The sequence below is a fragment of the Arvicola amphibius genome, chromosome 2 (assembly GCF_903992535.2).
Source record: "Arvicola amphibius chromosome 2, mArvAmp1.2, whole genome shotgun sequence".
Classification (NCBI taxonomy): domain Eukaryota; kingdom Metazoa; phylum Chordata; class Mammalia; order Rodentia; family Cricetidae; genus Arvicola; species Arvicola amphibius.
Window position 1 is genome coordinate 186,331,468 of NC_052048.2, and position 26,249 is coordinate 186,357,716.

At 48.2% G+C, this 26,249-nt stretch overlaps 1 protein-coding gene across 1 annotated transcript in view; it reads right to left on the bottom strand.

The window, feature by feature from the left end:
- Window positions 1–22,751: 22,751 nt before the first annotated feature.
- Slc37a3 (solute carrier family 37 member 3) overlaps window positions 22,752–26,249 on the bottom strand; it is a 42,640-nt gene continuing 39,142 nt past the window's right edge. Inside the window, exons 15-16 of the mRNA XM_038320653.1 lie at window positions 25,089–25,154; window positions 22,752–24,218 (exon numbers count right to left, since the gene is read on the bottom strand). Of these exons, the coding sequence (XP_038176581.1) occupies window positions 24,126–24,218; window positions 25,089–25,154 (159 nt within the window). The 3' untranslated portion in view covers window positions 22,752–24,125. The remainder of the gene's footprint in view (window positions 24,219–25,088; window positions 25,155–26,249) is intronic.

A 26,249-nucleotide genomic window follows, 5' to 3' on the forward strand; every position in this document is an offset into this window, starting at 1 on the left:
GAGACCAGCCTGATCTACAAGAGCTAGCTCCAGGACAGGCTCTAAAGCTACAGAGAAACCCTGTCTCGAAAAACCAAAAAAAAAAAGAAAAGAAGAACTGCCTTCTCTGCCACCATGGTGCCCATGAAAAAAAAATGTAGCGAAGGGGGGGCAAAAAAAAGAAGCAGGTTTTGAAGTTTACCCTTGATTGTACCCACCACGGAGAAGATGCAATCTTGGATGCTGCCAATTTCGAGCAGATCCTCTGGGACAGAGCTATGAGCTGCGTTACTTCCAGATTTAACCAGGATGAAGAGGAAGAAGACCAGGATTAAGACACATTGGTCTGGAATGTTTGTATTAATTCATAAATAAATAAATAAGGAATAAAAAAAGAAAAAAAAAGGAGGAGGAGGAGGAGGAAGAGGAAGAAGACGGTAGCAATGGTAGAGCATCCACAATCAAATGGACCTGAAGTCCTACCTCCAACTTCCGCTACCTCCTGCATCTTCTGAAAAGCAGGCAGTAGCAAATGGGCCACACAGTCACCATGTAAGAAGCCTGCACTTTCTCCAGAAAAGTCTGAGAGCGATTATCTGAAAACATCCTACAATTATCAGACAGTTGACTTAATAGAATGATATGTATATACATAATAGCATTCTGTGTCTGAAGTAGGATATATATAGATATACATATATCTAACATATCTACATATATGTATACCTATATATTATGTATATATACTATACTATATAGATAGATAGACATACATATATACAGAATCATTTAACATAGAAGGTGAATGTTGATAAAAGGCCAGAGTTAAAACTAAAGAGAAGGGGCTGGCAGACAGCTCAGTGCTTAAGACCACATACTTCTCTTGCAGAGAACCTGAGTTCAGTTTCTAACACCCATGCCAGGTGGCTCGCAGCCAGGGAGATGTGACAGTTCTAGTCTCCTCAGGCACCTGTGCATACATGCACAGACCATACACAGACAGACACATATACACACATAATGAAAATGAAAACACATAATGAAAATCGTCTTTAAAATACAACTGAAGAAGAGCCGCACAATGCAAGGCTGAATCAAAGTCCCAGTGGCTAGCAATCGGAGGGGCATTTCAAAGGAGGAATTATTTCTGGGTCAACTCAACTGCCGCCTCTAAAATAACCTCAGCAGTTGGCACGAGCAAGTGCTCAAAGCAGTGTACATGTCTTATCAAAGACACCTTCCCTTGAAGCACTGCAGGAAGCGAATACTCAAGAGAATCGTGCCCAGGAACTTCCTGGTGGCCAGACGGGTCTAGATGAGCTACCCGTCAGTTAAGGCGGCCCACCAGGAAGTGGCTCAGAGTTTTACCTTGAATGGAAAAGATAAAGTCGGCCAGAGAGGTGAGATACAGGTTTAGTCTCGGTGGATTCTCAAACCTGGAGCCCACCTGGGGAACCAGCTAAGGACTCCACTGGCCAGAATCTCACAAGGAACCTGCCTGCAGGGGCGCTTGCTGGGCTTGTGCCCTTGCTGGGTTGAATCATGCCTTCCTTCCTCAGGTACTTACAAATGTGGCCTGATCTGGACAAGGGTCTTTGAAGATGTAATCAAATTAAAATGAAGTCATACTTAATTGGGGTAGGCCCTGACCTAATAAGATGGAAGGTCCTGTTTTTGGACAGGGTCTCAAGCATCCCGGGTTGGCTTATTACATAGCTGAGGGTGACCTTGAACTTCTGCCAGGCAAGCACAGTACCATCTGAGCTATATTCCCACACACTACTATGTTTGGGTCTTTTTGGCTCTCACTCTTTAGCTTTGACTGGCGGGGAACTCACTATATAGCCCCCCAATCCCGGAAATCTTCCCATCTCCAGCTTCTTAGCTAAGTGTTAGAAATGCAAGAGAAAGCCACCACACTGGCTGACTGGGGGCCTCATATGAAGAGAAATGGAATCAGATGGGGGACAGAAAGGGACTCCGAGGTGGGCAGAGGTGATGGTGGAGGCAAAGGCTTGGATTTGCTCTCCTGCATGCAATAAAGGAAGGGAGGGTGGGACGAAAAGAAAAACCGGGTGGTGGTGGCGCACGCCTTTAATCCCAGAACTCGGGAGGCAGGGGCAGGCGGATCTCCAAGTTCTAGGACAGCCTGGTCTACAAAGTGAGTTCCAGGACAGCCTGGTCAACACTGACCTTTTCAAACTCTTCCTTGAAAAACCAAAACAAAAGGTGGGGTGGGGAGGAGCAGAAGCTAACTTTAATGAACAGTAATGAATAAATACTTCAAAAGAGGAAGTGGTTAGCCCGTCCCTCGGTTCCTGTGATCTGTAACTGGTTTTTCCCCTTTGTTTTTCTGCTTCTTACCATGCTCGCTCACAATGCAGTCTTGCGATAGTTAATTCAATCAGCTGTGACTACCAGTTAGCTCTGCCTAACCCTCAGCCACTCTATCCGAAACTTAACAAACCAACATGTATGTGTTAGTCCTGGGTAAATAAGAGAAAGAAAAGGCGGGGACCCAGACCTTAGATAGCTGCAGCCCTAACGAGGAAAGGAATAAAGTGTAGGAAATAATAACAGAATGCAAATACAGGCAAGAGGAAGACCCCCCCGAAGGAAGAGGAGAAGCTGGTACTGGGCCCCAGAAAGGGCAGTGTGTGATGTCACGTGTGTGGAGGGCAGAGGACAGCCAGCAGGAACCGAGTTTCTCCTTCCACTATGCAGGTCCTTAGGCAGAGAACTCAGATTGCTAGGGTGGGTGGCAAGTCCCCCTTTACCTGCTGAGGCATCATCTGGACACCACTGTCTTCTATTGGCTGAGTAGGAGACCAGAGCCATCTCCAGAAAGCAGGCTCTACTGTGCCCACAATCAAATCCCTACAGTGGGACACCAGATTCCTAATTCTTAAAAAAAAAAAAAAAAAGGAAAGTTTCCTAAGGTTTGTGTATATGCTCTGATTATACCAAAGTTAGTTAAATTCTACACTAGTTTCCTAAATAAAGCTAAATATTGCACTGTGACAGAACCAAGCAACTCCATTCCAGATATGTTCCAAAAGAACAGCAAGCAGAGATTCAACAAGATTTATAATTTATAATATTTGTGTCATTGACTACTAGAGCATTATTCATGTAACAAAAAGGTGACAACAGGGCCCGTAACCAGCAACTGAACAGAGAGACAAACGGTGGCAGAACTAGGCCTGGAGAGATGGATCTGTGGCTAAGAGCACTGGCTGCCCAGGAACCGGGGTTGAGAACCTCCATGGCTGCTCAACTGCATGAAAGTCTAGTTCCAGAGGATATGACGCCCTCTTCTGGCCACCATAGGTAATGCAAGCAGATGGTGCACAGACATACACGCAGGCAAAACACCCATACACACACACACAAAATAAAAATAAATAAATATTTTCCAATAATGTGATATATCTATACAACTAAACAGTACCCACCCATTAAATAAATGCAGCCCTGATATGGGCCACAGTGTGAACCCTGAAAACACCGCGTTAGGTGAAATAAGCCAATGCAAGAGTATACGTATTGTAGGACTAGATTAATATTAAATAAGGTGAACGGGCAAACTCATAGAGAAGTTACCAGAGAGGGATCATCAGAGGAAAAGAAGAATTCTCAAGGGACCTGGAAGTAGGGAGGGTAACAGAAAACATGTAAGAGGAAAGCGGAAGGTGGGACGAACTGGGGAAGAAAGGGAACTGTGTGGATGGAGAGGAGAACACAGAAGAAGAGAATGATGATCTGCATGTATGAAGATGCCATGAGGAAGCCCATCACTTTGAATGCTAACCTAAAAAAAACCATAACAATAATAATCCAGTTATCAGGGCAGGGGCTGGGGTCGAGGAACGAGAAATTACTGCTTGCTCATGGCTGCTGTCTGATTTTTTTTTTCCTGGAGAGCCTACAAAGAAATAATTTCACCTAAGTCTACCATGACGGGCAAATACATTTATTAGGGCTACCTGCGGGAGCGTGGTACTCTGGACGACTGTCTCACGGAGGGTCTCAGCCCCAGCCCACGCTCATCAACTGTCTATGGTTGAATACCTCGGGGAGCCGAGGGAGAGGCCTCCTCCTTCCATAGTGTGACGGCAGCTGCTCAGACTCCCACGCATGTCTGTGGTGGACTGAGTTACACAACAACATCCACTAAAAAATTCTGGAAATAATGTTGAGGTGGCAGGTGCTGTTCATGCAACCAAATGGTTAAAATGGTGAATTCTGTGTTATAGATTTGGTTACCAAAACAACAAAACCCTACGGAGTGTCTCTGAAAACTTACGAGGGCTTGCTGTGTGAGCGGTGGGCTCTGTGTATATAGGACCTTCGGTTCAGAGCAATGAACCTCATCTACACAAAGACTTACGTGACAGGACCCACGGTAGCAGCGTTACCCCTGCAGAGTGGAGCCAGACTGGACTGTGGATAAAATAAAAGCATGTTCCAAATCAGACGTGATGGTGCACATCTGTAATTCCAGCACCTGGGAGGAAGAGATAGGAGGAGCAAACTCATAGCCGCACAGCAAGTCCACGGCCAGCCTGGGCTCCAGGAGACTCTGTCTCTAAAACATCAAATATGTTCTACTCCTCATGGCCACCAAAGGCTGGGGTAGAGCTAGCAGCAGAAACAAGAGCAGTGTTTTCCGGAAGACCACTGCTGGCTGTGGGGAGCACTAATGGGATTGTGAGGGGAGGACCTTGAGCTCAATGCTAGCAGAGGGGACATCGAGAACACTCCAGAGATGTGGCTAGTGCAAGCACATGGGGGAAGAGCGGAATAGGCATCTACGTGTGCGGACGGTGGCAGAACCCTGGGAGGGAAGCAGCTGGGAAGGGAAGAGGGGACAGACCCACAGGACTATTGCCCAGCTATATCTGGGCAGAACAATAAGTTCCCAAAGCAGCTTTGAGAATGGTTAGCCAGGTGTCTGAGTGAAGAAGAGAGGAGCCACCTGCCTGGGCTCCTGAAGAGCCACCAGGAAGGCCAGGCTTCGCCTGAAGGGAAGGAGTCCCATTGTTCTTGTGGGTGGCTCCACTGCCCTGCTACTGGATGGATGCCCTGCCACTAAGGCTGGGGCCAGTGACTTGGTTCTTCCTGTGTACTCCCGGAAGCTGATGGCTTCAAGGGCACAGAGGTGGGAATGAGCCATGGCTGTGAAGATGAAAAGAGAAGGCTGTGATGGTTGTCTATTTTCTTAGGTTAGGAGAGGTTGAAGGGGTGGAAAGAATTTGTGGGAACAGGGGAAGACTAAAGTCAGAGGTGAAAGGAAAGGGGACCGATGGAACAGCAGATGGGAGAGGCAGCCAAGGCGATGCAGAGACCAACAAGGGTTCCGAGAGTGCGCGGGACAGGGTGGGAGAAAGTAGAGATGGGAGATGCTCTCCTTCTTGTGGCTAAGAAACAGTGACGTCATGGAACGCGGCAGAGAGACTGTGGCAGTTCGAATGCAATTGGCCCCCTTAAGGGGAAGCACAGAAAAGAGCTTTGATGAAATAGATATGACTTGCTGGAGGGAGTGTGTCACAGGGGTGGGAGGGCGGGGCTGTGAGGTCTCCTGTGCTCAACACACACCCAGTTCATTTCACTCTCTGTTGTCTGCGGATCAAGATGTAGGACTCTCAGCTCCTTCTCCGCTTCATGTCTGCCTGCGTGCCACCACGTCGCACCACGATGATCATGGACTGAATCTCTGGAATGTAAGTCATCTCAATGAAATGTTTTTCCTGTTTAAGAGATGCCATGATCATGGTATCTCTTCACAGCAACTGAAATCCTAAGACAGAGTCTGGGACTCCGAATTTCTAAAATATAGAATGCATTCCTTTTAACCAAAGACCTGTCTTTGGAATGGTCAAACACAGGGTTTGGGGGCTGGTACAGAAATGGTAAGTGGGCCAGGGGGATAGCTCAGGGAGCGACGGCACTTGCCGCCAAGCCAGTTGACCTGAGTTCATTAGCAGGATGGTGGGGCGAAGGGATTTGAGCTTAACACACATGGCGGAAGGAGAGAGCTACTCCCAAAAGTTTTTCTCTGACTGCCACATCACATGGGCACCATGTACACACGCATGCACACACAGCACATAAGTGAGGGGTAGGGACCTCCCCGGAGAGATTCTGCAGGCCATGCATGCTAAATAGAGAAGAAAGGTGGAAGGCCAATAGGAACACTGGAATACTGATACAGTCCTGCGGCCCCACAGGCCAAACACGACCAGGGCCTGTGACTGGTCTGTCAGACTAAGCACCCTGATGATCAATCAGTGATATCTGCCAAAGGCAAAGGAAGAAGAAGGAAGACAAGGTCATGGTCTTTCAACCCCGTGAGACATATTCAGAGAGATTCTAAACTGGAAAGATTAGAGGGAGAGTCCCAGGTGACTGTGACATCCAATGGACCTCTGTGGATGACGCTACTGCCTGCAACCAGATGTCCCATCATTAAGGATGCCTGGAGCCAGTAAGATAGCTCAGTAGATAAAGGCACTTGCTGTCAAGCTCGATGATCTGAGTTCAAATCTCAGGACCACCTGGGGCGGAAGGAGAAAACTGACACCTGCAAGTTGTCCCCTGACCTCCGTCTATGTACAACAGCCTGTATACATCCACACATTCACAGAAATAAATAAGTAAATGCAATGCCTAGGTAGAAAAAAAAGGAGGCCTAGATAGACGGATGGATGGGCTGTTTGGATCGTCAGTAGCAAGGATGCTCAAGACTCTGATAGCAATGGCACAAAGAGGGTGGGAGACTCAGTGCAGTACCAAATGCAGCATATGAGAAGGGTCACCTCAGAATCAGCAGACCACCCAGTTCTGTCGGCAGTGGACACGCGCAAGAGCTGGGTGCTGACCGGCTGGCTTCTCTAAGAGCTTTCCTGGAAAAAGCAAGGCAAACAGAAAGACAGACAGAGAAAAAGAGAAGAAAAGCATGACAGACACCACACATCAAGGGTCCAACCCTAACTTTGCCAGCCATGTCTGATTGGGGGGATCAGCACTGAGGACAAGCCAAGTCTCCATCCCCCCCCATCTTATAAGATGGTTCTGACGAGACAGGCACACCACTTCAAATGCTTTACGCTCCAGTTCCCAGGTTATCCACTGTGGTGAACTCTGGGTATGGAATGCTCAGGCTTCACAAGGTCCTGCAACATGTTTCCAGTAAACAGGTCATCTGTCTATGGGGTGGGTTTGGAATTAGCTACTAACTAGAGACAGCAATGCATTGAGAGTTTGGACTTTGGTACAGCACACAGCATCCCTGCCATCTGGCCAGCCTCCTCTGGATCTCCTCAGACAGGGGGACGGAATCTGCAGGACGCTCAGCTCTCCTGTGTTTCCTTTTCCTTCTTTTCTGAGACAGGGTCTCAACCATGCAGCTCTGGTGGAACCAGAATTGCTCTGCAGGCCAAGGTGCCCTGAACTTACAGATATCCGCCTGTCATTGCCTCCTGTCTCCTGAGTGCTGGCATTAAAAGCTTGTGCCACCACAAAGCTCGGCTTATTATTACTGTTGTTGTTATATTATTATTACTAGGTCTCACATCACCCAAGATGCCCTTAAAGTTTCTATGCAGTTTCCAACAATGACCTTGGATTTCTGATCTTTCTGCCCCACCTGCTGGAGGCTGGGATAAAGGTTTTCTCCCCCAGGCCTGATACAGTGTTGGGATGGAAACCAGAGCTTTGTGCAAGCTAGGCCAGCATCTATCAAGCAGGCGACACCCCCAGCCCTGTGTTCTCTTTCTGGATATAAGTATATTTGGTTTCTTGCCACTAAAACCGATTTCTCTTCAGAGCATGTGTGTCCTGTAGCAACAAGGACGTGGGGACCTTCAGGAGCTACAGATGAACATCCTCCCCCAGACAGTGCTGTGTCATTCCAGACAAGTCCCCAAATCTGCATTTCTATAAAATGTCCCGAAACAGGGCCAGGAGACTGGTAAGGACAGTCACAGGCAGAGGTGGAAAGCAGAGGGCTCCCTCTGTGAGGGAGGAAGGGAGTTGTTCCAGTTTTAGCTCAAGTGGATCCCAGAAAAATCCATGTTGTCAAAGCCGCAAACGAGGGAGATGACTTGCTTCCAAAAGCGAAGTGGGACACGCGCAAGAGCTGGGTGCTGACCAGAGAATGGCACTGGCTTTTCAGACCCTCAGACCTGTGGCCTGTCTTGGGTCACCGTTTGTGAAGTGTGACATGGAGCTGGGTGGTGGCACACTCCTGTAATCCCAGCCCCTGACTGGTAAAAGCAGAGGATCCTCACTGAAAGCCAGTTTGGGCAGCTGGAGATGAAATAACCCTAATCCAGTTTCAAAAGAGTAATAACAAATCTACAGCATGCCTTGGGTGGCCTCTACACTGACGGCTGTGTTGCTGGTCACTGTGGCCTGGATCCACACGGGGCCTCAGGGCTGACATCCCCTGCTCTAGCCATGAACGGCTGAGAAATCGGCCCCAGAAGCAAAACCCAACAGCTGTGGTTTTGTGAATAAATAGAATTCTTGCTACACAAGGGACAAGAAAAAATAGTCTTCTACAGTGGTAGGGGTGGGGCAAAGAAAGCCAATTAACCAAAGGTTTTAGAGGGGCAGAATGCGTTCCTGAAGAACATGTAGAGATCCTCACAAGGGCATCATGCCCTTAGCTCAATGAGGCCAGGCAGGCCAGAGGTAGAGTCCCCTTTTCCAATGCCAAGGGGAGCTGGTATCCTTCCAAAAGGGCCTACCTCTGGCCCAGACCCTCGGCAGGTGCCTTGTTCTGGCCTTTACATTGCAAACCTCCCCTCTGCTGAAGCACCCAGAGCCTGGGAAAAGCAGAAAGCCCCGGGCACAGGAGGAAGTGGCAGGAGTTCTCATTCACACTAGGATTGGGAGCACGGGTGAGCAGGCCTGCAGGCGATGAGTCACTGTGAGCTGTCAGTGCTATTCTGAGACCTGCCAAGGACACGGATGCTCTTGTCAGCACCCTGGCACCCTGTGCTGTTTGTCTCCTTCCCAGGCTGGCTCCAGAAGACAGCATTGTTAAGAACAAGGGACCTGAACAGGTTGAGCCCATAGACAAAAACATTTAATTATTCTGCTTCTGTTTCCTGGAGACCAGGAACCTGCCACTGGGAGCCACCTCCTTCTGGTTCAAACCGAGGCAGCTTGTTAAAGTCAATTCAGGGCAGGGCAGGGCAGACCTGGTAGAATTTACCAGATGAATCACCTGGCTATTTATTTTACTAAGGGCCGAAGAAGTATTTAAGTTCTAGATTCCCTAAGGAAACATCCGAGTGGGCCCCCATGCTCTCCAGACTGCAGCACTTGGGTGCCTGCTCAGCCTCGCCAGCTCCATGCAGCCCAAGGGAACTTTAACCCACAGGAGTCCTAGGGAGCCAAGTGCCACAGAGACCATCTCAACTTGGGTTACTGGAGTTTAAATAAGAACCTACACTCTGAGCCGGCCATGGTGGTGCATGGCTGATCCCAGCACTTGGGAGGTAGAGGCAGGTGGATCTCTGTGAGTTCGAGGCCAGCCTGGTCTACAGAGCGAGTTCCAGGACAGCCAGGGCTACACAGAGAAACCAAAACCAGAAGATCCTCCACTCTGTACTAAATTGCAGGAGACTCCAGAGGAGGAAATCAGCAGGCCTCTGTCCTCACACTTCCTTGTGTTGTGGACTTCTGGGGACAGGTATTGGCAGGCAGTGTGCTCTGTGTCCTGTTAGCAAGCACAACCTAGGAGGAAGCAAGATTACAGAGATCGGGAGACGCCTGCAAGGAGACATGTAACCACCCTAAATATATACTAAGTCGGTGGGACAGGAATCACCCGGCTGGCTGGGAGTGAGGCAGGACTCACTTGGAGAACAAGCATGTCTCCACAAGGAAAGAGGGAGGACCAGCCCCGGCTTTTGGTTTGTTCTGTTCTGTTTTTCCTACAAAGATGCAAGCCTGGGTAGGCAGGCAGGATGTGCACAGCGGGTACCTTAAGTGCTCCAGCAGATGGAGAGAATCACCTGAAAACCCACAGCAGGCCACAGTGACCATCGGATTGGATCAGAGCTTCAGAAGGTCAGAAGACAGGGTCTGGGGTGACTGGCAACAGTGCTCACGCCTAGCACACATAAAAGCCCTGGGTTCAACCCCAGCATCCAACGGGACCAGGATAGAAATACACTTAATAACACTTGCTGCTTTTCTAAAAGACCTGGGTTTGGATGCTCTAACCCCAGCTCCAAGGCCTCTGACACCTTCCTCCAGCCTCTTTATAAACAGACACCTATCCCCGCGCTGAGTCAGGGAAAGGCGGTCTTCCCTAGCAGCCACAAGAACATACTTCCTGTACACTAAGATCTGCAGATGCTCAAATCCCTTAACAGAACAGTCAAGTGGTACCAGGTTGGTGGTACAGGCCAGTCACCCAGCACTTGGGAAACCAACGCAGGAACATCTTACATTGTCTATCACCTTGGTGCCAGAGAGAGGCCTCGCCTCAAAAAAAAATTTTTTTTGATACAGTCTACATATAGTCTCCCATTTATTTAGCTTTTTTGTTTGTTTGTTTGGTTTCGGTTTTTCAAGACAGGGCTTCTCTGTGTAGCCCTGGCTGTCCTGGAACTCACTCTGTAGACGAGGCTGGCCTCAAACTCACAGATATCCTCCTGCCTCTGGCTCCCAAGTGCTGGGATTAAATGCATGCACCACCACTGCCTGGTTCATTTATTATACTTAAATTCTTTTAGAATATTTTATCTTGGGAGTTAGATAGATGGCTCAGGGGTTAGGAGCACAGCTGCTCTTGCAGAAGAATGCGGTTCAATTCCCAGCATCTACATGGAAGCTAACTCCAGGTGCAGGGGATATAACGCCCTCGTCTAGACTCCGCTAAGCACGAGTCGCAGACATGCTGCACAGACATACATGAAGGTAAAGCATCCATACACATAAAATTAAAATAAATCTAAAAGAATTTTAAGATTTTATTTTGAATTATGTGTGTGCGTGTCTGTGCATGTGGCTATGAGCATGTTGGAGCAGGTGCCCTCAGGGACCAGAAGAGAACATCAAATCCCCTGGGACTGGAGCTCCGGGAGTTGTAGCTGCCTGGTGTGTGTGCTAGGAACTGGACTCAGGTCCACAGGAGGAGCAGCAGCCTCAGAATTGCTGAGCCACCTCTGCAGTTCCTCTCTCCTGTGTTCTAAACCATCACTGCATCCTTCGTACCCAGTACAATGTGTCTTGACAGTCGTTAAACTCTATGAATTAAAAACAAAGACAAGACAAAAAGGTACTAGTTCAGCACAGATACACTCTTTAATATTTATTTGTGTGGGTGTGTGCTTACACCAGGAGCAGAGGGAAAGCCACGTTTGAGGCCCCCTTCTACTATTCGGGCCCTTGGGATCAAATTTAGGTTGTCATGGTTGTCAACAAATACTTTTACCACTGAGCCATCTTACCGGTCCCTACAGATGCTAATATTTTAAACCCAGTGTAGACCCACAATTCAGAGGGCCAACTCCAAGTATGCATACACATATACATTTAATATGCATATATAGCTATAGATCATGTAGCATTGGTCCCGAGAATAAGAGTCTCCTTGCTGTATCCCACGCTGATAACATGACCTTGGAGATACGGCTGATGTTTGCCGTCCCAGTTCGAGTGACTGTTAGCTACAAATGTAAGCTCTGGACATGCACAAGGTGTTCTTAGACCAGCCCTCTGCTAAGAAGTGACCAGCTCTGGGAAGGTTGGCTTCTTCCTAGTCAATGAGGCCACAAATAACCAAGCATCAACAATAAAAAAAATATATAGAAAACAAAAAATATTGGTTGAATCTGTGCTAAACAGATACCAAATGCAGAACATAACAGCCCTGAAGTAGTGTAAGGGAAAGAGGCCAGTCACAAAAGACCTACGTGCTGTAGAACTCCATTTATATGACATGTCAGAAGAGGCAAACCCATAGACAGACTGTCAAACAGTACTCATCAGGAGCAGAGAAGAGGGAAGGATGGAGGGTGACCACTGAGGTGATAAGGTTCTCTTTTGAGGGAATAACGTAAAATTAAATAGTAGTCCAAAACTATACAGAGAAACCCTGTCTCAAAAACAACAACAACAACAACAACAAATTAAACAGTAGTGATGGTCCATGCAGCTCTGTGAATAAGCTTAAGAAAAAAGTTGCTACTATAGAGTTCACAGTGTGTGAATTACACAAACACAGCTCAGACGTCCATCCAATGATGGCTGGATAAATGTACAATAAAAATGAAGTAATACATTCCTCATCATAGATGAGTGATTTTTGTTATTGCTGCTGTTTTGAGGCCAGACATAAAATGCGCTACTTGATCTGAGGGTTTAAGGAAACATGAAAATGGGCATGGTGGCTCATGCCTTTAGTGCTCGGGAGGCGGAGGCAGGCTGATCTCTGAATCTGAAGCCAGTCTGTCTGCATAGAAAATCCCAGGCCAGTCAGGGCTACACAGGAGGCCTTGGTGGTGCTGGAGCAATGGCTTAGCAATTCAGAGCACTTACTACTCTAGCAACTCTCTCACACACACAATAAAAACAAGTTACAGAAAAGAAAAAAACTAAACAGTTTGCTAAAGAGCTGCCCCCCATTGCTGGGGCCCTTAATGGGAATTTAAAAATGCTTCCCAGAGCCAATGTAGAGCTGGTGCACAACGGATGCTTGGCAGGTGCGGAGTTCCAGGTTCAGCGCATACGAACACGCACACTGATGAAGATGCGGTCCTGACTTTCTAACGGTGCGCAGTCCCGGGTTCAGTGCATACAAGCATGCACACGGATGAAGATGTGGTCCTGACTTTCTAATGGTGCGCAGTCCCGGGTTCGGTGCATACGAGCACGCACACGGAAGAAGATGCGGTCCTGACTCTCTAACGGTGCCAGTCCCAGGTTCGGTGCATACGAGCACGCACACGGATGAAGATGTGGTCCTGACTCTCTAACGGTGCCAGTCCCGGGTTCAGTGCATACGAGCACGCACACGGAAGAAGATGCGGTCCTGACTTTCTAACGGTGTGCAGTTCCGGGTTCGGTGCATACGAGCACGCACACGGATGAAGATGCGGTCCTGACTCTCTAACGGTGCGCAGTCCCGGGTTCGGCACGAGCACGCACACGGATGAAGATGTGGTCCTGACTCTAACGGTGCGCAGTCCCGGGTTTGGTGCATAGGAGCACGCACACGGATGAAGATGCGGTCCTGACTCTCTAACGGTGTGAATGGGCAAGCACGAGACTGAAAGCAGAGGCCAACACAGAAGGTGAGGAAACTCTGTCTAGGATTTTCCTGGACAAGCGGAAACTGGGTTGGGAAAGAAAAAGCGAAGGGAGCAGGCACTTCAGATCCAAAGAGCTGGTACTGCCCGACCTGGTCACAGGGCAGGAGCGAGGGGAACAGTTTCCAGCCTTCCAATTTAACAAGAGAAAATACAGCCAGTGCTGTCATACATGCTGGTAGCCCCAACGCTTGGGAGGAGAGAGGAGTCAGAGTTCGAGGCTAGCTTGGGCTATATAAGAAATACTGTCCAAAACAAGCAAAATACAACAGCTCACACAGGGGATTTAAGAGCAGGAAGAAGTTGGGCCATTTTCACTCAACAGGACAATGAGTGTTCTTACAGTTAAAGCTATCCAACAACAGGGCCAGGCGGTGGTGGCGCACGCCTTTAATCCCAGGACTTGGAGGCAGAGGCAGGCGGATCTCTGTGAGTTCGAGACCAGCCTGGTTTACACAGCAAGTTCCAGGACAGCTAGAGCTGTTATACAGAGAAACTCTATTTAAAAAATGAAAACAAACAAACAAACAAAACAAGCTATCCAACAACAGAATGGGTTTCCAGGGGAGGAAACAATTTCTAAGCACAGGTACAGTGTCCCACTAGCAAAATGAGAAGGAGACAGGCACAGCAATTCATGTCTGTGATCTCAGCTGTCAGGAAACTGAGGCAGGAGGATTGGGAGCTTGAAGGCAGTCTGGGCTGACCATAAGAACCTGTAGGGAACATCACAAAAAAGGAGACGGAGAAATGGCGTGGTGGGCAAACCTGACAACCCTGCAACCCACCACGTGGGGGCATGTGCTTATCTAAACCCAAACACTCCTAAAGTGATACGGGAGGCAGACACAGGAAAACAGCTAGCCTGGAGGGCCCGGTGCTTCGGAAACAAGGGAACGACAGCTTCAACAGGGTGGAAGGAAAGAAGAGACTCCGGAAAACTGCTCTGACTTCACAGGGACACTACAGCACGTGGACTCCCGTACCTGTACATGCACACAGACACACGCAAATTTGTTAAGTAGAGGCTTTTTGCTTTTTTTTTTTTTTTCTGACGAAGGACCTAGGAGTGGTAGCACATGCTCTGAATGCCAGCACGTGAGAGGCAGAGGCTGTGAGCTCTGTGAGTTCAAAGTCAGTCTGGTCTACACAGTGAGTTCCAGACCAGCCAGGGCTACACAGTGAGAGCCTATCAAGATAAAACACAAAGGTTAAAAATGAAGGACTCACCCCAAGAAACTGTAGACTAAGTTCCCTTTAGCCCTGAAGTCCCTGACTGTAAACTGGAATGCGGGGTGTGGACAGAAGGCACAGTTAGTGAGAAATAATGAAGCCCAAGTAAGCGACCCTCCGTTTAAAATCAGCGCACCATACACAGCAGGATGCTTGAAGCGGCAGAGGAGAGAGGATGGTCCAGGGGTCCTTACCACCACCTCAACCAGATGCGTGCTGACTTAAAGGCTGAAAGGGGAGGAGTGCACCTAGTGTCTGAGCAGGAGGTGGCGATCTCCTAGGAGAACCGGAGAGGAGGGTGGGAGGGGACTGAAGGATGGAGCAGGAGCAGAACTGACCTAAAGTAATGATGACACACGGAACATGTCTGGTGTCGGCCCCACTGCAGCGATCTGTCTCCCCCTGTGGAGTCCAGAGGCACAGCAGGGTCTGCATCAGGGACAGAACTTCAATTGGGCAAGTGGAAAGAGAGATGAAAACATAAACCATAGTACAGAAGCCCCTGTAACAATCAGAACTACAGTCTTCCCCCCCTACAGCCAGCTGTTCCCAGTCTCCACAGAGTCAGTAGGCAGATACGCGGAGTGGGGGGGGGGGGGGAGGGCTGGCATTCCTAGGGCCACTCCTGCCATCCCACCTCAGCCTGAGGCTCTTTCAATGGCCTCTAATTGACCATAGACTGAGCTCTGTCTCAGCTCAAAGGGCTCTTCCGTTGCAGTCATGACACCGGTGCTTCTCAAAGTTCTACCGAATACAAGGCAGCACAGGCGACCCCTCCGAGGGCTGCTCACAGAAACCACCTCTCCTCTGAACCCAAGCAGTATCAGCCATGGTTACTAGGTAAACGGCCGGGAAAGGTCCTGGGCCACGTGCACTTTGCAGGGTAGCTTCCCCTCCCAGCCCTGTGCTCCTGGCTCGGGGGCGCTGGGCTTTCTTTAGACTTCCAGCCATGTCACAGTGGCTGCTCCCTGGCGGAAGAAACTGCAAGACTTAGGTTCTTGAGACTGAATAAAATGAGGTCAGGAAAACAAACAAAACACACACAGACACACACACACACACAGACACACACACAGAGACACACCCACACAGACATACACAGACACACACACACAGACCCCACCTAGGATTATGGGCCTCTGATGCCACTCTCTGGGGCTCGGACAAACAGCTGCCATACAAATCAAAGGCCTTTGAAGTCTTGGGTGAAAGATTTTCCCTAAGTACAATTATCCCATTAAACCCAGCATTCCTGTGGAAGACGGCAGCCCTTATCAGCCTCTCTCTAATGCTGGGAGTCGAGATGAAAACTTTCTTGGGCCACACAGACAAAAGGAATTACTAAACAGTTTCAAACAATCTCGCTACTTTTTGTCTGAAAGGGCACAAAGGGTGGGGGAAGGCCCTTTCACTTAAAAATGTTATTATTAATTTCTTTCTTTGTGAGTGTGTGAGGTCAGCTCTCTTTCCACCAGCAAGTCCTTGGGATGAAACAGCCCATGGGGCTTGGTGGCCAGTGTCCGACTTTACCCACTGAGCCACCTCACTGGCCTCATGGCATCTCCTTTAAACTGGGGCAATGACAAGCAGTTGAGGGCCGGCTAACGATATTTGAGAAGCAAGAACTTCATCCCAAGTTAATGAAACATTCATAGGGAGAAAGGTAACTGAGCAGGAAGCAGGACAGTCAGACCTGGGTAAGCCGCGCACAGGAAGTAATCCCACCTTCACCGACTATCCCGCCCTGCAGCACAGAGGAGGGGGCGATTTCAGTGGGTGCCAACATTCTTCTCAAACAGAAAAATCTGGAAGGACAGTGAAGAAGTACTTCTTAAAGAAGCTAACGGACAGGCGGGTGATGGTGGCGCAGGCCTTTAGTCCCAGCACTCAGGAGGCAGAGGCAGGCAGATCTCTGTGAGTTCGAGGCCAGCCTGGTTCACAGACTGAGTTCCAGGGCAGCCAGGGCGACATAGAGAAAGCCTGTGTTGAAAATGAGAGAGGGTGGGGAGGAGGAGGGAGAAGCAGCAAAAGGGCTAGGGAGATGCCTCAGCGGGTCAAAGGCTTCCTAAGCAAAACTGAGGACCTGGTTCAGGTTCTAGAATTCATATAAAAAAAGGCAGCACCTTTTTTTTTTTTTTTTTTTTTTTTTTTTGGTATGCGGCTGTGACCCCAGCCCTGCGGGTGGGGAAAGAGACTCATAGATCTCAGGGGCTTGCTGGACTGCTGCCAGTCTAGCCAAAATGGTAGGCTCCAGGCTCAGCGAGAGACTTGTGTCAGAACATAAGGTGACGGGGCTGGAGAGACGGCTCTGCAATCGAAAGCACTGCCTGGTCCTGCAGAGGATCAGGTTCCATGCTCAGCACCAACATGGTGGCTCACAACTGCCTACACCTCCAGTTCCGGGGATCTAACACCCTCTTCTGGCCTCCCTGCACACCAGGCACACACATGGTATAAAGACATGCTTGTGGGCAGAATACTCATACACAAACAATTTTAAATAATAAGGTGAAGAACAACAGAGGAAGACACTGGACATCGAACTCTGGGCTCCACATGTATGCACAGGTTAACTGCTCTTGCAAACACATACACACACACACACACAAACACACAACACACACACACCAAACTAATAGCAGAAAACTATTGCAGAGTGGGGCTAGGATCTGGCAAAGCCATACACCCCCAGGGTGGGACCCGGCCAGCTCTGCGAAGTCCTGAGACCCAGAGGCAGGGGCTACAGGAGTCTTCACAAAAAGCCTCCCAATTGCCAGCTCCAGTTGAGACCCTGGCCTGGGGAAAGATGGGTGCACTGTACAACCACACCTTAGAAGGGAGCCTAGGACAAGAGTCAGCTGGAGGGAAGGCCAGATGGAAAACGCTGGGTGTTGGGCTCCCTCCTGTCACTCTGTAACCCTAGACAACAGTCGTCTTCGCTGGGTTCTCAACTGTGGGCCTGTGGTGCAGATCCAACAGTAAATGAGACAGAGATATGGGAGCACTGCAGTGACACGCTGCTTTCATTCGTTAGTGAATAAAGAAGCTGCTTGGGCCGATGACAGGGCAGAACAGAGCTGGATGGAAAAACCAAACTGAATGCTGGGAGTCAGAGAGAAGCCATGGAGCCGCAGCAGGAGACAGACGCCAGACGCAGGACGGAACTTTGCTAATAGACCACAGACACGTGGCGATACACAGATTAACAGAAATGGGTTAATTTAAGATGAAAGAGATAGCCAATAAGAAGCTAGACCCAACAGGCCAAGCAGTGATTTAATTAGTACAGTTTCCGTGTGGTTATTTCAAGTCTGGGTGGCTGGGAACGAACTAGTAACCTCAGTCAATGGGAAAGCAAGTTTTTAAAAACTTCACGTGTATGAGTGTTTTGTCTGTTTCTTAAGGTTTCTACTGCTATGATAAAACACCGTGACTAAAAGCGTTTATTTAGCGTACATGTCCCATGTCTATCATAAAGGGAAGTCAGGGCAGGAACTGAAGCAGAGACCATGGAGGACAGCAACCTCCTGGCTTGCTCAGCCTACTTTCTTATATAATCTAGTACCACCTGCCCATAGATATCTGCCTCCATCATATTGTCTGTATATATGATATGGGCGATAGACAGATAAATAGATAGAAATTATAGACGGGAAATCTGACGGAGGCATTTTCTCAATTAAGATTCCATCTTCCGCCGGGCGGTGGTGGCGCACGCCTTTAATCCCAGCACTCGGGAGGCAGAGGCAGACGGATCTCTGTGAGTTCGAGGCCAGCCTGGTCTACAAGAGCTAGTTCCAGGACAGGCTCTTAAAAAGCTGCAGAGAAACCCTGTCTCGAAAAAACAAAAAAAAACAAAAAAAACAAAAAAAAACAAAAAAAAAAAAAGAAAAAAAAAGAAAAAAAGATTCCATCTTCCCAAATGTCTAGGTTTGTGCAAAGTTGACAAAAACCAATCAACACAATTTACATGTATGCGCACCATTTGTGTGCCTGGTGTCCATGGAGGCCAGAAGGGAATGCTGGATTCCCTGGAACTACTTCTGTATAGGTTCTTGCTTCTAAAATGCCATTAGTAACATGTAACTAAAGATAAATGCTAGGCATTATTAGTCCATATATTCCCAGCTAAGGCTTTGTGCCACCTATGTCTACACCAACACTGGTATTACACATCTGATCTGATTTAAGATACATGTTGAAACAAGCAATTCGCCAGAAATGCTCCAGGCAATAAAGAAGGGCAAGGGGGAGGGTGGTAAATAAGATAGTATCTGAAAGTTCAAAAGCAGCTGTGTGGAAAGGTGAATCGGGAAGTTAGCAAGCCAGCTAGATGGCTGCCTTATCTTTGGACACGTTACCCACACTCACTGTTTAACTGGGGAGATGACAAGAAACAACCAGAAGATACAATCAGGCAGTAAAGCCAGCAGGCCTGGCTAAGGGTGCCTAAGATAAGGGTCTGGAAGGCTCCAGCAGGGAAGACTCATCACCATAGGGTGACCAGGAGGCAGAGAAGACAAAGCCTGAAAGGCTGGAGAAAAGCGGCAACCTAGAAAATAACAGGCAGCAAAGAGGCTGCCTGAGCACCACTGCAGCCAAAACCGTCTCCCTGCTGCCGAGTCAGGCACCAACGCGGCTGCATGACCCCATGCAGCCAAAACCGTCTCCCCGCTGCCGAGTAACCTGAGAGCTGGGGATGGCACCTGCTTTAGCCAGAGAGCCTGATGGCATCGGCGGCTACTGCAGGAGAGCTCTCGTGAGCAGGGCCAGTCTGCAAGGTTCAGAAACCATGGCCTGCTCTGCCCACCCTCCATTCTTATTTTCCTTCCGACTTTTCCAACCAGAGCAACATTATCTAGCACCAACCACACCAGGGTCTCACCTTAGAAGAAAAGGCCACAACAGCCTAAGGGCCTCAGACACCAAGTAGCCGGAGTGAGATGGGTCTGACCGAGGAAGCAGCAGAGGCCGTGGGAGGCTCACATGAGGTTCTTAGACTAAATGGTGCTGGAGGAGCTTCAAGGCAAATGAAGATTGAAAGATACATCAGACGGAGAACAAATTAGGACAAGCAGGAGCGAGTGTGCATGGCCACCCTAACGAGCTGTAAACTAACCAGATCAATTCTACAGCAGGCTCTCTGAGAACAGAGCCAGTAAACTAGATGAGCCCTCTACAACAGGCTCAGTCTTTACCGAGATTTTAAAGTTAGCAAGGTTCTAAGGATGAGCCTGTACGACCGCCCTGCAACAAAACTGTGTGGGTTTTTTTTTTTTTTTTTTTTTACTGTTTTGGGTTTTTGTTGTTGTTTCTCGAGACAGGGTTTCTCTGTAGCATTGGAGCCTGTCCTGGAACTAGCTCTTGTAGACCAGGCTGGCCTCGAACTCACAGAGACCACCTGCCTCTGCCTCCCGAGTGCTGGGATTAAAGGAGTGCACCACCACCGCCAGGCTTGTTTTGTTTTTTACATGTATTTTGATCTAAAGAGAGTAGATGTCTTTCATATTCTCATATGGATTTATGCCCTACACATTGTGAAAACAATGTGCTGGGCGGTGGTGGCACGCTCCTTTAACCCCAGCACTTGGGTGGCAGAGGCAGGTGGATCTCTTATGAGTTCGAGGCCAGCCTGGTCTGAAGGAGTTCCAGGACAGCCAAAGCCACACAGAGAGATCCTATCTTGAAAAACCAAAATCAAACAAACAAACCAATCAATGCAAGCAGCTGCCAGATTGGCCTACGTGGAGACAGGTGAAAGACAGGTGGGGTTGGAGAGACGGCTCAGCAGTTAAACATACTGGCTACTCGGGGTTTGATTCCTAGCACCCACACGGCAACTCACCACTGTCTGTAATGCCAATTCCAAGCTTCTGGGCTCAGCTGGCTTCCGAGGGCACTACTCACAGATGATGCAAATACACTCAGGCAAAACATCCATATACATAAAATAAGAACACATTTAAGTAAGATGGAGTGTGATCAAGGAAAACAATGTCACCTCCAACACCTATACACAATAAACACACACGCACACACATGCTTATACACACAAACGAACAAATACACACATAAACCCAAAAATTAAAATGCTCTAGAAGTCAAAGGAAGGGGTTAAAAAGAAGTCCTGGGGGGCTGGAGAGATGGCTCAGAGGTTAAGAGCATTGCCTGCTCTTCCAAAGGTCCTGAGTTCAATTCCCAGCAACCACATGGTGGCTCACAACAACCATCTGCAATGGGGTCTGGTGCCCTCTTCTGGCCTGCAAGCATACACACAGATAGAATATTGTATACAGAATAAATAAATATTTAAAAAAAAAAAAGAAAAAAAAAAAAAGAAGTCCTGGGAAAAGATAAAGCTATTACCAGTATCAAACGCAAGGGAAAGGTTTTGGAAACAGAAGGACTGAGGCGGGAGAGATCCCAAATTCAATGAGCTCCACATGCTGCCGTGTGGGTGGGAAGAGGATATGGCGTCCTCTTTGGTAAAGGCGGTGCCGCTGATGGCGTCACCGATGACTACAGCATAATGACAGGCAGTGCAGGGCAGTTCTGGCAAGCTTCCCGGCTAGTTACCCCACTCAGTAGTTGAAGAGGAAGTTGGTGGCAGAGCCAGGAAGGCAACAGGAAAGAAAAACAGGAGTTTAGTCAGAAAAACTAGTCGGAACAAGTGGAATCCCTTGTAGCCAGGTGTGGTGCTCAAGTGTGTCATCCCAGGGGGCAGAGGCGGAGGATCACCAGGTTTCAGAGCACCAGGGGTAACCAGGAGGCCTCCAGGGCTAGAGAGGCAGTCGTCCAGTGGACAAGCACCTGCACAGCCGGCACAGAGGCCCTGCGTACTAGCCGCAGTACCGTGGAAACAGATTGCCATGCTCTAGTTCTTCGACCGAGCTGTCAGGAAGGGATTTTCTTTCTTTTCCTAAGCTCTTACTTAAGGAACATGTAACTACTATTCGGAGGACATATTTGAAGGGCAAAATGTTTCCCAACCAGTAATTCTTTATCTTACTGGGTAAGAGCCTCGTACTAATATTTTTTTTTTGCCAAATTATTTTTGAACTGACAGAAGATTCCTTTTCAAACCAACTTTCATTATGGCCTTTTCTCCCATGCTTGATATATGCTACTATGTGCGTATAGGTGTGTGGGTACACTCGCACGTGGAGGTCAAGGGTCGACACTGCATGTCTTCTATCACCCCCCCACTTTTCTAAGCTGTGTTATTTATGTGTACCCTACCCCTAGCCTTGTTTTACCTGCGTGTGTGTAAGCGCAGTGTGTGCAGGCCGTGCCTGGGAAGGCCAGAAGAGGACACAGCCCCGGAGACTGGAGTCACACAGATGATCATGAGTTATCACGTGGGTTCTGGGAACTGGACCTGGATCTTCTGGAATAGAGGTCAGCATCCTCTAAACTGCTGAGCCATCTCTCCAGCCTTCACTCTTTGCTGAGACAGGTCTCTCTCTGAACCCGAGCTCACTAATTCAGCTAGATCCACCTCCACTTCCTGAGTGCTGGGGCTACAGGCCTGTGTTGCTGCACCCAGCTCGTCACGTGGGTGCTGGGGACCCACACTCAGGTACCCGTGCTTTCAAGGCCGGGCACTTCACTCAGGCCAGCTCCCCAGCCCCTGACTTTTTCTTCCAGGGAAGGTGACTCGTAAGCATTTGTTAAAGTTACTTCCTTCGCAGGTAAGCAGAAGTGGATCAAGAGAGCAAGACGCCATTTCACCCGGTTCCGAGTCTTTATGACGCCATTTCAGGCAGAGCTTGGAGAACCACGGAGAAGTCAAGGAGGTTCTCGTGCATAGGAAGCTCAATTGGAAAAGAAAGCGCTGGCTGGTATCTGTACCTGAAGATGAAGGTCTTGCTGAAGAGGATGGAGCCGAGCTACCCGTCAACAAGAGGTCAGTGATAACACCAGGGCTCACCCAGGAGCAATCTGCTGCGGCGAGGGGGGGGGGGGGGCAGGTTTTCCCAGCACCTCCAGCATTGCTGTCTCCCAGTTCCTAAGGCGGGGCAGCAGCTCCACCCGCAAGGCTGTGGGCTAAGTGTCTGCTGGCCAGCGACAAGCAGTGCTGGGCATCCGTTGTAGTTAATGTAGAGCTGCTTTGGAAGAGCAGTGCAGCAAAGAGATGCACACTGGGCATGTGCAAGGCATGCTCCATCCCAGTGCCAGGGCAAAGAAAAATGAGAGGCAGCGCAGAGCTTGAGCAGAGATTAAATAACCAAACGGCTGGGCATTTATTACAAAAGTTGTTCCGTTCCCCTCCCTTCCTATACTTTGTGTTTTCCCTTTATGTCAGTGACTCAACAGTAAAGTGACCAGAAGTCTGCAGATTAAATAACAAGTCCATCAACACATATTTGGAGCATAAAACAAGAGGTGGAAGAATAGTCCCTAACCCAATGTGAATTAGGTGTCCCTCAAAATTGCACATTTTCCTCCTAGTCTGTAACATAATTTAAAATGTATGTACAGAATGACTTTAAAGTATTGATTCATATAGAATTCAGTCTCGCCAGGCAGCGGTGGCGCACGCCTTTAATCCCAGCACTCGGGAGGCAGAGGCAGGCAGATCTCTGTGAGTTAGAGGCCAGCCTGGTCTACAAGAGCTAGCTCCAACAGGCTCTAAAGCTGCAGAGAAACCTGGTCTTGAAAAACAAAAACAAAAAACACAAAAAAAAAAAAAGAAAGAAAAAAAAGAATTCAGTCTCGAAGAGATACACTCTACCATCTTCTAAAAAGGACAGGCCTCAGGCCCTAACAATTGACTACCATGATTCAATACACACACCTCACACCTTGCAACAAAGAGCCTTTGCCTTGTCTCTAACTCTAGTCTTCTGAGGTAACTCCAGGAACCCAGCTGCGACGGAGACCAGTTTTCAAGAATAAGGCTACAAAGCCTGACTTCTCGGAGGGCCCTAACGTTCCCAGACTGTAAATCTGAGGTTGAAAGTCCCACACTGGAATGTCTGAGATAATTTATAGTTCATGAACGGAAGACTCCTCCTAGGAGTCAGTCGGACGTGAGTGAAGTCGGAGAACAAGCTGACAACCATTCTAGAGAGGACGAGGACTTCCAGAGGCCACAGAGTGACCCAGCCACAAACAGTGCAATCATCGGCTCTGTCCACGGCGGGACCGGAGCTTCGTCCGGCCTGAGTTCGGCTCTGACCCCTTCATGGTGTTCCACCCTGCACCTTGCTTTCAGAGGATCACACGGCAATCTTCTCGTCAATACAGACTTGCCTCCTGTTCACTTAGCTCTGAATTAAGACTAAAGAATAAGGGTCCAGGACCAAACATGTCAGGTTAATGGGACAAAATGACAAGCCCAACAGGGATGTTGGCAGCTCCTTCTCCTTTCAGTACGTTCACCAATATAATTTAAAAAAATCACCAATAACTGCTGTAGTGTACAAAAATAATCCGGCCCTTACTCGACAGTGTCTGGGGCGGTTGGCAGTGTTGAGCGACGCCTGACAAGCTGAGCTCCCACCGGCGCCTTGAAGACTCCACACACCTGAACTGAAGACCCACAGGTCCTCATGAGTCCGTTCTCTCTCGGGACACCCATCATTCACTCAGGGTATGAGCTTGTCTTCTTTGCACAAGAGAGAACACTTCCCTCACTATTAATGGTGAGATAAACAGAATTGTACAACTTGTCTGTGAAGAGAAAAAGGTTTTAAAATGAAGACACAACTTACTTCTGTTAGAGCATCATGATTCGAACATTAGCAATGGGTTTTTAGCAAACACGTTCTGACTTCACAGGAAGAAAACGACTGTCTGTCTTCAGTGAATTAGAGAACAACTTTTGAAAATTAGTTGTGTGTGTGTGACCAAATCTGAGTCATTAGAATCTAGAGAAGAGAGCCCTGTTAACATAACGAGTTCATGTTAACCTGTCCTGGTCATCCTTGGAACAGGCTAGAGACAGCTGCCTGGAGCTAGGTGATGGTGGCCAATTAGGATGCCTGGTTTCAAGGATGAGCCGCCCACAGATGAGCTCAAGTTGACCTGTCATGACCTGTCATGAGCACTGTCCCATCAGCAATGTGACAGACTATGTCAAGCCTTTTCAACAGAAAGCATTTTAAAAGCAGGGCTTTTTGGGCCAGCCGTCTTCTCATAAAGCCCAACATCCCAGCAGAACAACTGCCCAGCAGACAGTGTTAATCAGAGCTTCACTAAAAAGTAACACTGTTGCTCTGCCTCCGAGTTCTCCAGGCCTGTTTAGCAGCCCAGCCCGCAGCCCAGAGCATACTGATTAATGCCTGGCGATGTATAAGGAAGCCTCTGCTTCTCGGGAATTGTAAAGGGCGACACTCTTTAGTCTCCGGTTGGGACAGGCAAACTCGGGGCCCTTTGGCTCCTTGAGAAAAGAAATGAGTCTTCTCAGCCCAATCAAATGTTACTTTTCACATTAACGTCTTTACAAGCAATTAGCAATTTTGTTGGTTTCAAGTAGTGATGAAATCTAATGTTCTAAATTAAATAGGGAAAATGGCTAAAGGAAAAAAAGCACACACTTACCATGAGAATGAAAAAGTAGAAAACCCACATCCATCCAAGGTTGTCCTGGATCAAAGACACCAGATACTAAAAAGAAGAAAAGGAAAATATGACCTAACTCTGTATAAATTAACAAAGTAAGTGCTGGGGACAAGGATCTATTGATAAGATGTTTAGTTAACATTGGCAACGCTATAGAAACTGAACACAGAACTGAACCTGCCTGTGATCCAGTCCTGGAAGGCGGCTCAAAAATTCAAGGTCATCCTCTACCACTAACGCTTTGAGACCAGCCTGGGCTACTGAGACTTTTCCTCAAGAGAACGGAGGTCAGGGGCTTGCAGAGACAGACAGTCCCCGCTAGCTGCTCTTAATCATAACCACCTGACGCTCCAGCTCAGGGGAACACACGCCCTCTTCTGACCTGTGAAAGCAGCAGACGTCACAAGGTGCAAAGCCCTCAAACACTGTGGAGGCCCAGAGAGGTCAAAGAGTCTGGGACTTGTTTCTAGTTCATTCAAGGTTATGGTGCTTCTAACAAAGGCCCCACCTAGTTGTAAATCAGAGTTCTGCTCTCCCAGGACTTTCTCCTCAACAGGTGTGGCTAGTCACCAGGCCTTCTGCTCCTGGAATAGGGAAGTAGTTGGCTCCTACCTAAAACAAAAGTCTAAGGATCCGACTAAGTTCCAGTTCCAGGAAATAACTTGCGATTCCACCCAGGGAGTGGTTTGCCTACAGAGTGTTTGGTCTAGGGCTTGAGTCTAGGGAATGAATGATTAAAGTAGCCTTGACTTTCAATTTGTATGTTAATATTGTCTTTGTTTTACTTTTACCTTTTGAGGTCAGGGGTATATTAACAAGTAGGAAATAAAACACTGAGAAATTCCCTCCCTCTACTATCCTATATGTTCCTGCGTTTTATTGTTTTTGTTCTTGTCTTCATATTCTTTACTATATTTCTAAATTCCCACACCTCCACTCTGGCAAGGATATTTTTGCAGAGGCTGACCCCCAATAATACGCAAATAATATAAACAAGACAGCGTAGTTTAAAAGGAGATTAGTCAGAACTACTCTGGAAAATCAGGAGCTGGGGGTTCAGTAACATCTTTTCATTACAAAGATCTTCCACATATATACTCCCATATACAGGGTCTCACCATGCCCACACTGCCAGTCTGA